Source organism: Epinephelus moara, chromosome 23, assembly GCF_006386435.1.
Source record: "Epinephelus moara isolate mb chromosome 23, YSFRI_EMoa_1.0, whole genome shotgun sequence".
Taxonomy (NCBI): domain Eukaryota; kingdom Metazoa; phylum Chordata; class Actinopteri; order Perciformes; family Serranidae; genus Epinephelus; species Epinephelus moara.
The window spans coordinates 24,710,902-24,728,494 of record NC_065528.1 but is presented as its reverse complement, the minus strand read 5'-3'; the positions used below and the strand labels follow the sequence as shown (position 1 = coordinate 24,728,494).

Here is a 17,593-nt window from a genome sequence, read left to right as displayed (position 1 = left end):
CTCTCAGACGCTCTGCTCGGAGTTCTCTAGTTGTCTCCTGTCAAAGCTTCATGTACCAACAACTGCTGTTTTTTTTCCCTCCTCTCTCAGGGTGCAGCTCCGGAGCAGGAGCCGACAGAGCACCCGTCTCTGTGGGAGAACAAGATCAAGACGTGGATGGAGCGTTACGAGGAGGCCAGCAGCAATCAGTACAGTGAGGACGTCCAGGTCCTGTTGCGTGTTAAAGAGCAAGGCGACGGGAAGAGCCTGGCGTACAACACGCACCCCGCCTCTTTCAAACCGCCTGTGGAGGTAGAGACCTGTTTACAGTTTCACACCGTTAAAGGGGACCTGTATGCTCATTTTAGGGTCATACTTGTTTTTTGGGTTTCTACTAGAACATGTTTACATGCTGTAACGATCAAGAACACTTTATTGTCCTCACACTGTCTGAGCTGGAACACCTGTATTCACCGTCTGTCTCAGATGCTCCGTTTTAGCGCCTGTCTCTTTAAGCCTCCCTCCTGAAAAAGCCAGATCTGCTCTGATTGGTCCGGGTTCTCCATATCGTGGCACCTTTATTGTAGCCAGGGAGCGACTGTAACAGTGAAAAGCGACACATTCCACGATGAAAAATCACTATTAAAAGCTTCTTAACACAACCAGACATGTGTCAGCAGGAACATGATCCGAAATTGGTGAGAAAATTACAACATCGGCAACCAGGGGAAAATGTTTCCCTGGTGTTAGCATGTAGCTTCATGTAGCAGTGTACTTGCAGCTGTATGAAGCTACATGCTAACACCAGGGAAACATATTCTCTGTATAGAAGCACTTTCCCCCTTCAAAAATCATCAGTAAGAACACAACCGGACATGTTGCACCAGGAATACAATCCGAATTCAGGGAGAAATTAACAACATTTGCAACCAAGATTAAGTGTCCCTGAAGCTAGCATGTAGCTACATGTAGCAGTGTAGGCCAGTGGTTTTCAAACTTCTTGAAACCTGTATTTTTATCTGTGCACAATAGCCTCTATAATGTGCGTTATCACTCTTATCACAGCTTAAATTTTGGGTTTTATTTACTTTATCAAATAACAATTGACAACCATTACTCGTGACATTTATCAACAAAATGATTCAAGAAATGACATCAAAGCACCAATAACACATCCATTTAAACAGGAAATGATGTAAGATAATGTGATGTGTCACACACTTATAATTCCCTCATGCGAACTGTGACAAATAGGTTCCCCGTGAAGACTTATTAAATGAAATGAAATTGCTTTTATTAAGGTAGAGTTTGCCTCTTTATTAGGAAGTGGGTGGGCACAACATACTGATACAGTCAATTAAAAATCCATTCATAACTTCATAACAGGCTCAGTTGAATATTGCAATAATAATGTGAGGTTATCACAAAATCCCACGGCACACTATTTGAGAACCGCTGGTGCATTAGCGTGTCTGGAGCAGATGACCATATAATGAAATGCGTCAGGAGTTGACATCAGCTTGTCTTCAAAGTAAAAACACTTTGTTCTGAGTATTCACAACGGTGTCAAGCCTGAGGTTTTTGCTCACAGGGATTAGTTTTACATACGAGACATGTGATTGTTTTTCTTGAGAGGCTACTATGTTTGATTAGTTGTTGTTTTATTGTGGATTTTTGTATTGTATGTTATATTTGTTGCTACCTCGGCCAGGTCTCCCTTGTAAAAGAGATTTTCAGTCTCAATAGGACTTCCTGGTTAAATAAAATTTGAACTTTGGCCAAATTTAATATAGACATCCAACCATGTAACATTATATATGACAGATGACAAGTAAAGGCATAGTAGGTCCCCTTTAAAATCTTAGTGTAATTTAATGTGTAGCCTGTCTAGGATCTGCACTCAAGCCTGACTGTCTCTCTCTTCCAGAGTCAAGTTCAGAAGAACAAGAAGATCCTCAAGGCGGTGCGAGACTTGGCCCCAGACTCCCTCATCATTGAGTACAGGGGAAAGTTCATGCTTCGACAGCAGTTTGAGGCCAACGGATACTTCTTCAAGAGGTCAGGGTGCCCGTCACTTATCAAAAGGGTTTCTCCTCGGAGTTCTGTCTTTTGAATGTAAATTGAATATTGTTGTGGAGGTCAAACAAATTATGAAGAGCTCTGGGAGTTCATTACATCGTGGTGTTTTTATGTGAATTATTAACACTCATGCTCTCCCCTCTTCAGGCCATACCCATTTGTGTTATTTTATTCTAAATTTGACGGACTGGAGATGTGTGTGGACGCTCGCAGCTTCGGCAACGAGGCACGCTTCATCCGTCGCTCCTGTACCCCCAACTCTGAAGTAAGTAAACATTAACTGAATGACCAAATGAAGCTTAACTACTTCAATTAATTCAGCACCTTATAATCTCTGTAAAGCCTGTCATGATAGCTATCGACTATCATACAATGTATAGACATGACCTAGATAACATTCGTTGTGTTGACATTAGAAATTCACCAACATTTTCACCAACATGATGCCAGAATAAACAGCACGGTTTCCCTGAACTTTATAAGACTCGGATGCAGCAGTTCTCCCCCCCCATCTCATCCTCCCACTACTTGTGTACATCCGAAGACCGACATAACACCTCAAAACGACACTGCGTAGCTTACTGGTGGCCTTCAGCTGCACAATTCGAAAAGCCACTGTCCTGATAGTCGTTACCTTGCCAACCTCTAACAACAAGCCATAAGGTCTGTCTTTTGTAGTTTTATCCTCCAACAACTTCATCCCCCACTCTGTAAATCCACTAGCAAACTGCTCGGCTCCCAGGCCGTCCGTCTCTGGGAGCCGACTGCAACACACTGACTTGATTATGGAGGCAACTGCGGTGTTCCCGGAGCTTCTTGTTTATACTAAGAGGTTTTGATTACTTCTTTAAAACATATGTGAAATGTTTTTGTTCATATTCCAATTTCAGTGTTTAAATTTTCTTAATTAAAAGTTAATTGCCCTCAAATGAGACGATTAATAAAGTCCCAACATCTTCAAATGAGTTCTTCCTAATTAACAGCGTCTTATCTTCTTACTGTTGCTAAAATTGGTCAGTTTTGTTGCCATGTCAAACTAAAACAATATTAATCATAAGTAAACAAGTGTCAATCATAAAATGTGATCAGGTTTTGAACCTTGTCCACGTTTGTGTCAGGATCGGCTGCAGACTGACTTGGCAGAGATGGCTGCCATCTTGTTTTTACATGGAATAGTATATTGAGCTGTTATTACCACTAGATGGCACAAAAAGTGTCCATGAACGAGGACAACACGTCTAAGTTAAGCAGAATGAAGAATAAGGTGCACAAAACCCAAAATGTGACGTCCTCGATGAGGATGCAGCGTCTCAGGAGGATATTATCATATCAGTGGCATAAATGGTCTCAAAATGACCATTACGTCGTTTATCGCAATCATTTTCAGGACAATATATCGTCCAACAAAAGTAGTTATCGTGACAGGCCTCCTCTGTGTTCACGTGATGCCTCTTTACTAATCTTTTGCTTTCCCTCCCTCAGGTGCGACACGTCATCGAGGATGGCATGCTGCATTTATACATCTACTCACTGAGGCCTATCAACAAAGGCACAGAAATCACCATTGGTTTTGATTATGACTATGGCAGCTGGTGAGTTAACTTGGCAAGTAGCATGCAGAGCTACAGTTGCAAGGAAAGATCCTCTCACCATATAACCTCGTCCTTCTTCCTCTTCCTCTCTTAATATTCGTAGTAAATACAAGGTGGACTGTGCCTGTGTGAAGGGGAACCAGGAGTGCCCGGTGCTCAAGCACAATTTAGAACCCACAGAGAACCTGGTTGCCGGAGGCCGGCGCCGAGGGAGTCGCAAGGATAAGGAGACGGTGCGGGACGACCAGGGCCAGAACCAGAACATGGGTTTGGACGGCGAGGGCAAGAGCAAGACTGTAGGCGATGGCAAACAGAGGAAACTCTCTCCTCTGCGCCTCTCCATCTCCAACAACCAGGCAAGATCACACTCATGAACATTAACGCTCTTCTTCACACTTTACTGCTCACATGTTGAGACTTTGTCCACTACGGCATATTTTTTGTTAATTCACATTTACCCTCGTGTTCCATGCATGATATTTTGTTTGATCTCTTTGAAATGTTCTGTGCATGTGTTTTCCATTGTTAGTCACTATACATCCTCTTTAGTTCCCTCTATTTTCCCATTTTCCCTTTATGCATCCACCTCAACCCCCCAACTAATAATTTTGACGACATAGTTCAGATTTGTCGTTGCACAAAACGCTTTTGTGCTACTCGTCTGGCAGAGATGTGTTGCAGCGTGTTACGCTTTTGTGCAACGCACTCAGAGAACGGCGTTTCTCTTGGATGTGTTAACAGCAACAGAGTTTCTCGTCTGTCGTCTGTCCCAGAAAAGCAGTTTTCACTTGTAACGACCAAGCGAAATTGTTACAAATTAGGTTCATTCAGCAGTTTAAAATGTGAGAAATGTTCTTACTGTCAAAGTGGATTTGAAAGTGTTGTGCTTGATCATTTAGAAGTTAGTTCTGTGTGTCACATAGGTTAAGCTGTATGAGGTGAGAGTGGTTTTCAACGTCTCAGAATGTAAAAGCATTTTGCAGAGTTGTGTCAGAGCTGAAAGGAGGAAAGGTGAGATGAGGTGTCCCACCAGAAAGATAAGAGGTCTATAAGTCATCGCTATTACAACCATACGCTCCTTCTGAAGGCAGGGCAGTATGTCAGCTGTTAAATAGTTCTGCTGTAAGTATGTGCTGGTGCAGCATGAGGGTGTGCTCAGAGTGAAACAGTGACTACATTCACATTACAAGCAAATGCGGCCCAAATCCTCTTTTCTATCTGATTTTTTTTTTTTCAGAGTAGTGTGGACACAGTCAGACCTGGGCCACTTTCATATGGGATCCTAATTCTAATACATAACCAATCACTGGTCTCATGACGGCTGTGAGAAAGGTCATACTGGAATTCATGTGTGGGTTTTCCCCTTACACATTCATGGTTTCTTCACGTCATACTTTACCATGCAGGCGCGGATCTCTCACCACACAGTGTCGGAGCTGTCTGTTGACTACAGACAAAGAACAAAAATTATTTTGCCGGTGTAATCATTTTCAGACCAGTTTGATATTAAGCCAAACACGGGGCTGGACTGGTATACCGAATTGTACTACAACATCTAGTCGCACCGGACTCAGCAGCCGCTCTCGTGTGGAACACAATGACTCTGTGTGCTAACATCGGCGCTCTGTGTCAACAATGAATCCATTAAATATGCACTTCTGTTGTTTCATGTAAACAAACAATGCAAACATCAGCTGTGCACCTGAAATCAGACACTACCACGTAAAAGATGGGTGAGTAGCCAACGTGTTATCTTCTACTTTTGTTGATATTTACTGAAAGTGACATACAATACAGCAAACTGTCCAGCTTGTCATTAGCGATGGCCATTTAGCTTACCAGCTCCCTTGTGATCTCCTTCCGAAGGTGACGTGTGGATAAATCCTTTTTTTAGCTCAATGAATCGGCCATCCCTCGTCTATTGTGACGTTTTAAAAATAAAAAACACTTCTTTTGCGGCTTTAAATCCAAAATATGACCATATTCGTGCTGTTTTTGTTTTCCCCAGAGAATGCTGTGTCTCGTCTGGTCACCCCAAAAATCACAACGTGCACGGCTCTGTCCCCCTCCCACCTCAACTGAAATTTAGTTATTTAATTTCGCAAACCCTGTCAGACACTTGTAGGTTCAGATTTAAACAAACATATTATGTTTATCAAGTTGTCATATTGCTTATTTCTAAAGCAGTACAAGTTGGATTTAGCGTCGTAACACAGTCAGCACGGGTTATAGGCTACTTTTTAACTGGTTTAAGCTCGTACACCAGACGAGACCAGCAAAACTGGAAATCGGCCGAATTCTACCTCTCACCGTTATCCTCAACATGTGACGAACTGTCCTCAACCTCCGCAGGAATCACTCTGGAGATGAGTACTTGCACCACTGTGTCATTCATTTTTTCCCCCAAATGCCCACCTTGCAAATGTGAAGGTTTTTGTTGCTGTTTCAACACACGTGATGTAGTTGGTTTTATGTGAGACGTTTCAGGGCAGAGATTGGTTCACAGTGATGTGGGTCATGTGAACAGGCAGAAAGATCGGATCTAAGGAGCAATCGGAAAAGTCCTGTGTCAGTGCAGCCTGTGAGGTGCTCATGCAGACTCATTAACCGTCGACCTGTGTAAGACCAAAGACACGTTTGGAGCGCGTGTGTTTTGTGCACAGACTGACCCCTAAAAGCAAGCCGTCCCTTATATATTTCAGGTTACCCCCCTCCCTCCCTCACCTCCCCTCTCCTCCACTCTTACCTGTCTCCCTCTAGTCTGTAGCCAGACTGACTGATCAGCCATGATAAAGCGCCATACCGCCCTCTCCCCTCCTCTTACAGGATCCTGAGTTATATGAGGATCTAGAAGACAGAACCTCCGTTAGCAATGAAGTAGAGATGGAGTCAGAGGAGCAGATTGCAGAGAGGAGGAGGAAGATGGTAAGTGTGCCAAGCTAGGGGCTCTTTTTTTTTTTTTTTTAACTTGCCATGCAGCCACCCGGCAGAAAGAGCGAAAATAAAAATAAGTCTGTCCCCTGTTGCTCTGGGTGTGGAGCTAACTATGTGTCTGCTACGGGGGCTGTGGCTTGGATAGGAGCAGCTGTCCTCTACCTCCCTTCCATCAAACCACCCTCCTCTTCATCACTCATCTATTGCTAGTGCGCCCACCACTCTCAATGGCCCTTGTATCTGTTTTGCTCAGTACTTTATTTTCCTCCTCCTTCAGCTTCCCTCTTCTTCACAGTACCAAGGCTTTGTGCTTGTCTATCATTACGCAGTCGCATTTATTTCCCTCATTTGTTGCACTTTTTCCTCCAGCATATTAGGACGTTAGTAGGCCTCTGGTGCCTGTTTACAACGCCATGTCCTGTCAGTGGGAACAAACCAGTATGTTGTGTCGTCATGCGGGCTGAAACTGTGCCCCAGTGTGCGTTCTACTCTGAGTACAGCTCTGCTCTCACCTTCATTGCGGCTGGAAGTTTGAAATGGCCAATTACTGGTTCAACCACTCTTTTTCCTGCCAAACAGCCGTGTGTCCCTGAGAGATGGGATCAAACACACATTCACACAGGCGAGCATGGTACACCACACACACACACACACACACACACACACACACACACTCTGGAAATTACCCTGCAGTCAGCTTCATTTCACACGGCGGACCCAAGGTGCAAAGTGCTGACTCATCTTTGGCCAACATACAGTTCTGCTAATCGGCCAGAGAGGGATAGATGGTTGAAGAGAGGGGAGGAGGGGGTGGGGGCAGCAGGGGGAGGAGGGGCTGCGGAGGGTAGAGCCTTGTTGCCAGGGCCATATTGACTTTGGGAGATCCAATAGGCTGGTTTCTATGGAATGTGGCCCAGGAGAGAGCTGCTGCTGTCGGGCTCAAAGAAGCGTGCATTCACAAACTGACGATCACAAGCGTAGTAGATGCATGTGGGTGTTGTAAATCCATGCTGTGACAAAGGTGCGGGGGAGATAACAGTGATGTGTATGGGCATTATATTATGCCTACTTAAACAAGAGCCTGTGTTGTTTGGAAAGGCGTCCTGGATCGTCCTGGGTCACCTGTGGAGACTGGAGTTTTGTTTATCAGTGGCGTTTTGTGTTTGGTAGTGCTTCAAGTCTGCGTTCTATTTGTATGCGAGGCACATCTACCCTTGAGGACAATTAAGTTGAGTTGTTTTAGGTCCCTCTATTATCTGTACACGCTGTAGCCGACCTCAGCTGACATTGGGTGAGAGACAGGGTACAACCTGGACAGGTCGCCAGTCAATCTCAGTGCTGACACGTGAACCACTTGACACCTTGCATTAAAATGCGTCTTGTATCTAGAGATGATTAACCCGATTGCATTTACATATAGTATTAATATGTGTCTCCAGCGTCCATGTAACGATCAGATCGCTCAGTCCAAACGGGTGCTGCCCTCATCTGTTATCCACTATTAGAAGACTAAAACCGTATTTTTCTACATAGGCTGCACATCATAATCTTATCTGTATTTTCAGAGACAATATTGGCATAAAACAGTGAAGCTGAAGAGGATGAAACAGGCCCACCTGATTTAATGTCAGCACAATACATGACAAACGATAGGAGACACCAAGGTAGTGTTAGCATTAGATAAGAGAGCAACAATCGTGCGGCCCAACAGCTGCAGCGTCACATGAGGTCACGTTGTGTGCTTTGGATAAATACTTATTTCCGCCCACATAATTTTTGCATGTGGATTGAAAACATATCTATTTACCCTTGTGTTCAGCGTGGTCACATCCCTGACCACCTCCAGAAGTGGTTTGGACAATGGGATCACAATCTATCCTTGGTGCATTTTGGATCCATTTACATCGGCACTTTCATGTGGTCAAGCACAATCTGATTGCAATCACCCAAAACGCATTTTAATGCAAGGTGTAAAAGAGATGAACTTAATTTTCCTAGAGCAAACTTGAGAAAGGCCCCAGGTTTGCTGGTTCGGACTAGGGCTTCGGAAGTATATCTGCTTCATGGTATACCGTGGTATGAAAACTGAAGATTATCCGTTTGCCTATCTACGTTACTGGGGAAAAAAATGCAACTACTCAAAAAAAATCTCACCTTTATTTTATTTATTTTCAACAGTGAGACTTTTTTCCCTCAAAATTCCATTGAAAAAATGGAATTTTAAATTTAAATTTTAGTAGTGTTAGTTTAACCAAAAAAACAACAACCTTGTTTTCATTCCTTTATGGGTTACTGACACTGACAATGATAATAATGATTGTGTTGTAGCGTATACGTGAAACCAGGCAACTGTGATGTCTGAGACCGATAACATAGCATCATAATCTCATACTGTTGCATCCTTAGCTCGAACCCAGTGTGAGGCTACTGTGAGGCGATGGTGCTTTCTTGGCAGCAGAGCATAAAACAAATTGGCAGTAGTCCCATGTGCATGTGTGTGCTGCTATTGTGTCCTGAACTGTATTAAAAATGGTGTTTAGAAAATGTTGAGCCAGCCAGTGTATTGTCCTGATTGGTTGGTGGGTCGTAGAAGCAAATGCATGGACACCGTGTTTGGGCTGAAGCTCCAAATTGGACGCGGTGGATGTGTCCCGCAGTTTGATTTAACGCCAAAGTTTTGGATTGAAGAGATTTTACCCTATTTCCCTTACAACTGCTTTCATCACCGACAGCTCAAAACCATTAAAAGAGGCCTCAACAAGAATGTATTATGATTTAACAGAGGTTTTTATAAGGATGGAAATATTTAGCACTTTTGTGGTGTCAGTAGTTTATTCCCGAAGTCGTCCCATAATTACAAATATTCTCTATAGCAGGATATTACAAAGTCCAAGCTGTCAGACACCTACAGTACCTGACACAGGCGCATTTAGCTCCACCAGAAGATCAGAGAGTCCAGGTCTAGCTCTGTCCAGTGTTTGTGAGGCCTTGTTTAGGGGGACATGTCTCTACTAAACTGGGCTGTCTCTTTATTGAACACTCAGGCCAGCCCAGAGGAGCAGTCCCATCTCCCTGTCTGGGCGACTTCCAGCTGGAAGAGACTGAAACACAAGGAGGTACACTTGACCCATTCATAGCCAACCCTACTCCACCCATCTACCAGCCTTCCCCTACTCCTCAAATCTCCCAGAGGTGATTGAGTTACAAGCGTACTAACTGTCCGTCTTTACAGCCTGAGCTCTCAGCAGTTTGTTTCAGAGTGTTTGTGGTTTTCAGAGGGGGTGTTTTGACAAAGGGTGGAGCTGTTTGTTTGGGTTTTGTGGTGGAGGTAGAGCTGGGGAAATATGTGGCACAAACATACATATAGGAACACATTAGACGAGCTATTAAGCCTCCTGGTTTGTCGGGGTTTAATTGTAAAGTCGTAAAGCGCTGTAGAAACTCATTTACATTTACGTCTTCAACATCTTTCCTGTTGCTCCTGCCTGACCTCCTCTCCTCTTTGTTTCTCTCATAATGAAGGTAAGGGGTCACTTTCCTTTGACTCTGCACAGCTAGATCGCCTTTTGCCGCGTAGCACACATTAACCCGTTTTATCGCAACCTCTGGGGCTCGATGGGGGAGTGGTGTCCAATAGACTAATGTCTCTGCTTCCTTTTCCCCTCCATCACCCCTCCTCTGAACCCCACGCCTATCTCTCTGCAGACACGAGAAGAGAGGAAGATGGAGGCCATCCTGCAAGCCTTTGCCCGGATGGAGAAGAGGGAGAAACGTAGAGAGCAGGCCCTGGAAAGAATCGGGAGCGTCAAGACGGAGGTTGGGGGCCGCAGTGACATCAAGGAGGAGCCTCCAGCCACGCCGGAGACGGCAGATTCTCCTGCTGTCATGCAGGTGAGAGCACAGAGACACAAAGAACTTCCTGTTCTTTTGAATTTTTATTAATTTTTCTAGAAAAAAAGGGAAAACTTTTACTATATCTAAATTTTTTTGGATTTTACTAGATATAAATGCTCTACTGTGTTTTTCTTGTAGCCACTTCTGGAGGTGAAAGAGGAGCCAGGTTTAAAGCCGGCCAAGGTCAAAAGCTCAAGGAACAGGAAAAGTTTCTCAAGGAACCGCACGCACATCGGCCAACAGCGCCGGCGAGCTCGCACCATCAGCACCTGTTCCGACTTGGCCCCTGGCTCCCCGACTGAGTCGGTGGAACCTCTGACCAATGAGGCCCCCGAAGGAGAGACGCCCACCGCACCAGAGCCTGAGGCCATCCCCGCCCAAGCACCGGACACCAGCCCTCCACACAGCAGCTCACCCGCACCCGACAGAAACCGCACTGGGAGCAAGAACTTCAAAACTAAAAAGGTACGCTCACCTGCACCCACAACAGTACACCCTGGACAGATCACCAGACTGACACATAGAGACAACCATTCACACTCACATTCACACCTACGGACAATTTAGAGTCACCAATTAACCTGCATGTCTTTTGACTGTGGGAGGAAGCCGGAGTACCTGAAGAAAACCCCCCTTTAATAGTTTATTGGCAAATATTTCCATCATATCAGACACATTTAATGTTTGGAAACTCTACAGATTGTCACATAATTTTAAAAATCTTTTCGAACTCTTCCCCACAGCACTTTGTGAGTGAGTGGGTGGGAGAGAAGCAGCAGGACCGCGGCGCAGTACGGACCCCAGAGCCGGCCCCCGAGAGGCCGCTCAGAATAAGCAGCGACCCCGAAGTACTTGCCACACAGCTCAACGCCCTCCCAGGCATGGCCTGCTCTCCGCAGGTCTACAGCACGCCCAAACACTACGTCCGCTTCTCGTCCCCGTTCCTGGTTAATCGCAGCCCCACCACTCCAGGAGTCCCCACAGGAAGACGGCGCTCCAGAGAACTGCCTGAAACGCCGCCAACCACTGGCTCCTGCAAGAAGGTAAAAAGTCCTGCTTTAGATATATCCCCATTTGGCTTTGGAAAAATGTACATTCAGCCAGTTTTGGAAAGTCACATGGATCTGTCCTTAGATTAGACATAATGAAGCTCTCCCAAGTCGACTCTACCTTTCTATCCATCATTAGTTTTATGTCTCTGACTGAAGTTTTTAACTAATTTGATTAGCTGTAAAGTTTTCTGCAATGTTGAAGGAATTTCACTTCTAACAGGAGAGAAAGTCTCATCCATCACTGAGTTACCAAACCTCTACTCTGTCTTACAGCGATGGTTGAAGCAGGCTCTAGAGGAGGAGGGCTCCACCAGCCCAGCCAGACGACCGAGTCTTCTCATGCCCAGTGAGGGTCCCCTTAGCCCCTCCATCAACGGAGACTCTGACAGCCCTCTACCCTACAACGGCACCTGCTCACTACCAGGTAGGTAACCAGCACTGGCGCAAATTTCAGAATAAGACAAACATTTCTCAAACATTTAAAACTGCAATACATTACGAAAGATTTAATGCTAGTATGTATAATATAGGAAAATAATCGATGGACCCTCACTTTAAGCCCACACCATATTTCTTCCCACAGAGTTGCCCACACCTTTGAAAAAGCGCCGGTTGAGTCCGTTAGACGCCTGCATGTCCGAGAGCTCGACACCGTACGGCTCCCCTTGTGCCACGCCCACCAGGGCAGACCAATCGGAGACACCCGCAACCCCCGTCTTACTGGCTACCCCACCGCGTCCCCGAACCGAGGAGCCAAGCACAGAGCCCCCACCCAGCACCCCAACGCAGACACTTAACGCCCTTCAGGAGGTAAGGCTGTCGAAACAGAGGTCGCACATTCTGTTACATGAAGTAAAAGAGAACCAGAGTGACTGAGTCTGTTGTTGTTGTTACGCAGAGTGAATCTTCAGTAGAAAACTCCCCAGAGGTCAGCCGGAAACCCAGCGTGCAAGAGGTGAGTGAAGGAATTGTCGATCAGGTCAACAACTTTATTAGTAGTTGCAGGTTTTGATTCATCAGTAGAGGTTATTATTTGTCGAATAAATTTTATTCTTTTCTTAAATGGCTTGACTGTAAAGAGGGCAGGGCGATCCTACTTCTGGTATTGTGGAGATTACAAGCTTTTTTAATGTACTTCCTTTATTATGACCATCCCGACTCCTCCCTCTTTTCCTAGGCCGACCGTCCTCCTTCGTTGGTCTCCTCTCCCTGCGTCAGAGCTCCCAGTTCAGACGGACTCCCGACAGAAGCCAAGGTCTCAGTTCCTGAGAGTCCACAGCCTCCAGCTGCTGAGTCCGTGGACTGCGGAGAGGACCGAGCAGATGGCGTCGTCGTAGAGGGCGGTAGCGAGGCTTCCTCGTCCGCAGAAACGTGTGCTTCCTCTTTTTCTGGCTGGATCAAAAGCCCAGACAGAGGCCCGACTGGACCAGCTGGCCTGAACTTCTCTCCAGTCAACTCAAACTTAAGGGACCTCACCCCCTCACACACCCTGGAGCCTCTGGTGGCTCCCTTCAGGCCCGAGGCTGCAGCTGGGGCTGCGGCAGGGTCCGCAGCGGGGACGGGGTCGTTGGTCGGCTCTCAGGCCCCCTTCAGTGAAGGCCAGGGGCAGCTTTTTTACCCCTGCTCCGAGGAGGGAAGCTCACTCGGCTTCTCACGCTCACTGAACGGGGACAGCGCTGGCGAAGGAGGAGGGTCGGCACAGAATCCTCCACAGAAGAAAAAGGTGAGTGAGGAGTACTGATAACATTTTACTGACATGTTCAGCTCTCTAATCCTTGCATGTGTGTGAGGAGAGGATGATATATATATATATATATATAACTAGTGAGATGATTAATAAAACCTAGAATAACCTGGTTCAAATTGCAGTATAAGATGATGTTGTTATGGTTTAATGATCTCAAGAGATGCACTGACTCATTCTGCTCTGTCAGTAGCTGTCTAAATGCTGCCCTCTACTGGTTCAATGTGAGACCTGCTCTTTGTCCATAAATGACATGGAGGTTCCTGTTCTGCCTCTTCCCAGGTTTCCCTGCTAGAATACAGGAAACGTCAGCGCGAAGCTCGTCGCAGCGGCTCCAAGACCGAGTGCAGCTCTCCTGTTTCCACCGTGCCCCCTCTGAGCGTGGACGCCTTCCCCGTTGTTGCGCTGGAGACCGCCAGCGAACCTCCTCTTCCCCCCACTCCCACTCCTCTCTGCAACACCAACAGCGTCGTCGTGAAAGAGCCACAGATGAGTGAGGAGGCAGAGGCGCCTGGAGAGAAAGGAGAGAAGGAAGGAGGAGAGGGACAGTGGTACGTACTGCCACAGCTACCTATACTTAAAACATGAAGAACCTGTTGTTAGTATCAGTTGTTAAATGTACGTTAGCATATGTGGATGTATAGATGTGATGATGTGTTTCTTTTCAGGACGTCGTCCACTTCTGTCGAGCAGGCCCGAGAACGCAGCTACCACAGAGCTCTGCTGCTCAGCAAAGACAAAGACACAGGTGAGGATAGTAACTGTCAACCAAGTGCACCGAAACAATTTGTTTTGTTGCCGAGAGTTAGATGAGAATTGATAGCGAATCTGTCTGTTAACTATGAAGTGGTAGGAAACATATATATCAAATGATTTCTTCAAAGAGGTATTTTTCACATCTACATCTTTACTTTTTTTATTACCCCTCTTTTCAGATGGTGAGACAGACGGTGGCGATACACCTGCACTGAGAGACTGTCCGTCTCCAAGTCTTCAGAAGACCCCAACCCACACAGTAAGTCATGAAGCAGCTCTGACGCCTCTCAGCTGGTTATCAACACCTGTTTGACCCCTTCCTCTCTCCTCCCTCTCAGCCGTGCTCTCCTGGTCCCCTCGCCCAGCCTCCCAGCCGACCAGCGAAGGAGGAAGACGCCGACAGTCAGCCTCGGACGCCAAATCCGACCAGCCAGCCGCCGAGCAAGCCTGCAGGACCTAAGCCGGCTCCTCTGACCCCCACCAAGCTGCATCCCACCCCGTTACCCTCCTCGCCCGTGCACTACCCCGGATCCTCCCTCCTCCACTCGCCCAAGCCTCAGCCTCAGGGCTCTCCCTACCGCAGCCAGAGGGCGCTGTTCTCCACACAGCCTCAGAACCAACCCCAGCCCCAGGCGCAGACTGGCCCCGCTCCTTTCACCCAGTATAACACACAGAGTGCTCCACCACCACCTCCCCCTCCTCCCCCAGCACCACCAGTGTCCTCAGCGTACTTCCCCAGTCAGAGCCCGTCACCGGCCGGACCTTTCCCTGGGTTCAAACCTGCCGTCACGCCCCCGTACCCTCCTGGTTCTCAGCCCCTGATGCAGACTATTCCCCACAGCGTGCACTATCAGAGCTCCGCCGCTCCACCACCTCCTCCTCCTCCACCCCCACACCCGATGCCCGGCCCCACCCTGCTGCACGTCAACCTGCAACCTCCTCCCATCCAGCAGCACCAGCTCATGCTGAACACCGCCCCTCCTCCGCCTCCTCCCCCACAGGGTCAGACCTCCCAGCAGCAGCAGCAGCAGCCGCCTCCTGCTGGCAGCACCCTGCTGTCGCTCACCCCTCCTCCGCCTCCTCCTCCGCCTCCCCCCGCCCCCTCGACCAACGCCCCGATGCAGCCCCACCACTTTCAGAACTTAGGGGCTTTTCAGCCAGCGTTGCTGCACCCAGGTGCTGCCGCCAACCCTTCAGTGCCCCCATCGACGTACCCCCCACCCCTTCAGCAGACTGGACTGCCTCCACCTCCCCCTCCTCCTCCCCAACAGACTCAACAAGGCCAGGCCCAGGCCGCCGCCTCCCAGATGCCTTCTGGGACTCGTGGAGCTCCTGCGTCCTCGACCCCCTTCCACAGCTCGGGGTACCTGAGCACAGGGTGGCACTGACCGCCCTCTCCGCTGTCGGGCCCCTCCCTCCGGCAGCCCCCTGAGAACTCGGCCTGAGAGGGGTGTGTATCATAAGCTGTAGATACGTTTTCTATGTACCTGAACACATGGCCAGTGGAAAAACAGCTGATTGTGGGATGAAAGGATGCTTTTTAAAAAAAAAACACAAAAAAAAAACAAGGACAGAAAATTTTAGAAAAAAGGACAGTGAAACGATCTTCAAGACAAACTGTATAAAAATGAAGATGGACGATCCCCCCGGTGCTCATAACCCTCTCTCTCTGGCCTCCGTTTGTTTTTATATATCCTTCCTGTGATGGAGAGGAAAGCTCTCTGTTCTGTGTCTTGTTTGGACTCCCGTTGTAAGGCCCCGCACTTTGTTTATCAATGGACATTCCAGCCTATAACCCCCCCCTCCTCCCTCCCTCCCTTCCTCCTCTTCCTCCTTTGTCAGTTATTCCTTTTACTTCCTCTTCTCTCTCGTCTGTCGTCGGCTCTCTACACCATTTATTTGTTTTAATCTAGTGGCTCATTATAGCAAAGAGAAAGCTTTTTGTATAGAGAAAAAAACACAATTATTTTTTTTATTCCTCTGTCTAACAACAAATATCTGTTCACCGCTGCAGATTCAGAAAAGACCCATTTCTGGGAGCCTGCCTCACCGCCCCTGGGAGGCCGCACTCGTGTGTGTGTGTGTCTGTGTGTGTCAGCCTGTGTGCGTGTGTGTGTGTGTGTGTGTGTGTGTGTGTGTGTGTGTGTGTGTGTGAAAGAGTGTGGTTGGTTGATGAAAGAAAAGTGTGAGATTTTGTGTAACGAGTGCTTGTAGTCTTCTGAGGTAGGCAGGGTGGTGTCGCCCACAGGTAGGACGTTAGCGGTTTATTTTTGAATATCAATGGTTATTTGTAGAAAGTGTAATTTAATGTATAGGTGGTTACTCCAGCTTTCACCAGGAACAGGTTGTAAATATTTGCTTCTTTTCTTTTCTATGCTTGTACAATTCGCTCCCATCCCATTTTGAAATATGGTTGTAAATATGAACGCTCTTCTTGGCAAAGCTGAATGTTTCTGTGACTGTAGCATTATTTTTATTTTATTTTTTTTTTCCTCTCTGGACTCTTCAACTTTGTCTTTTTTTTATTATTTGTGTGTGTGAGTGTATGTTTGTGTGGAGGAGAGAGACTCACAGACACTGCACTGGTTGGCTATTTTCATGGTTCATTATATTAAATCACTGTAATGACAGTTTTATACAACTTGTCGAGTCATGTGTCTCTGGGAACATTTTGGTTCGGGGAACATTCAAGGATTGTAATAACTGATATCCAAACTACTGTCGTTAATTTGTGGGCATGTGCAGTTCCTAGGCAGTCCTCCAGAGGGACACGTACAGCTGTAAAATAATGTGCTCAAAAAGCAGAAAAAATACACTTCAATCTCATTTAACATGACACAAAAAAAACATTTCCTGTTAATATGTCTGACTGAATTTAAAGAACTGGGAACAAGATAACAGTGTGTACATGGCAGACATATATGGGCCTGATGGCAAGATTATATCAAAGTAAAGGGAATATAAATTAGAAGAGAGAAAAGAGCAGGAGGGCGAATTTAACAAGATGGCTGCCACTTAATGTTGAAAAACCTTGAATAAGAAAAACGTGAAGTACATTGACGCTTTACATAAACAACTGTCCGCTTGGTGTTTAAGTATTACAGTTGATAAATTGATCAAGAGACAGCCCTTAAAGATTATTTAAAAAGTCATTTTCTGAGGTATTTCATTTTGTAGCTTGTGTTCAATATGTATATTTGATTAAGTCAATTTAATTAGTATGTAGGCACCAAATGGGATTCTTGTGGAATCCCACTCGTTCCTTCTGTTTTACAAATCTTTAACATTATTATTGTTAACATTTATCATGACTTTTGTGGCGTGCTTTACAATGACATTTTTTATTACATGCAGTTACTTTTTTATGACATTTTCATTACATATTATACTGTTAATTTGTTTTAACTTTTTTTTGACATACAGGAACATTTTTTAATGCACACCATGCTGCGATTGTTTAATGAAATTTTTCATAACATGCCATACTATAATGTTTTATTAACTTTTTTTTTTTTTTCATAATGTGCTATGGCTTTTTTGAATGTCATTTTTATGGCATACTA

The 17,593-nt window shown here is 46.1% G+C and overlaps 1 protein-coding gene across 3 annotated transcripts in view; it reads left to right on the top strand.

Moving 5' to 3' along the window:
- Window positions 1–16,671, top strand: part of kmt2e (lysine (K)-specific methyltransferase 2E) — a 34,670-nt gene extending 17,999 nt beyond the window's left edge. For 2 of the 3 annotated variants that reach the window (XM_050036731.1, XM_050036732.1), the window contains exons 8-25: window positions 91–291; window positions 1,907–2,037; window positions 2,206–2,323; window positions 3,541–3,650; window positions 3,754–4,006; window positions 6,477–6,575; window positions 9,629–9,700; window positions 10,290–10,475; window positions 10,617–10,943; window positions 11,222–11,521; window positions 11,804–11,954; window positions 12,114–12,340; window positions 12,429–12,485; window positions 12,708–13,253; window positions 13,557–13,825; window positions 13,943–14,022; window positions 14,210–14,289; window positions 14,369–16,671. In XM_050036731.1, coding sequence (XP_049892688.1) covers window positions 91–291; window positions 1,907–2,037; window positions 2,206–2,323; window positions 3,541–3,650; window positions 3,754–4,006; window positions 6,477–6,575; window positions 9,629–9,700; window positions 10,290–10,475; window positions 10,617–10,943; window positions 11,222–11,521; window positions 11,804–11,954; window positions 12,114–12,340; window positions 12,429–12,485; window positions 12,708–13,253; window positions 13,557–13,825; window positions 13,943–14,022; window positions 14,210–14,289; window positions 14,369–15,418 — 4,257 coding nt within the window. In that variant the 3' untranslated portion in view covers window positions 15,419–16,671. The remainder of the gene's footprint in view (window positions 1–90; window positions 292–1,906; window positions 2,038–2,205; window positions 2,324–3,540; window positions 3,651–3,753; window positions 4,007–6,476; window positions 6,576–9,628; window positions 9,701–10,289; window positions 10,476–10,616; window positions 10,944–11,221; window positions 11,522–11,803; window positions 11,955–12,113; window positions 12,341–12,428; window positions 12,486–12,707; window positions 13,254–13,556; window positions 13,826–13,942; window positions 14,023–14,209; window positions 14,290–14,368) is intronic. The other variant, XM_050036733.1, reaches the window with a different exon arrangement.
- The last annotated feature ends 922 nt before the right edge of the window (window positions 16,672–17,593 follow it).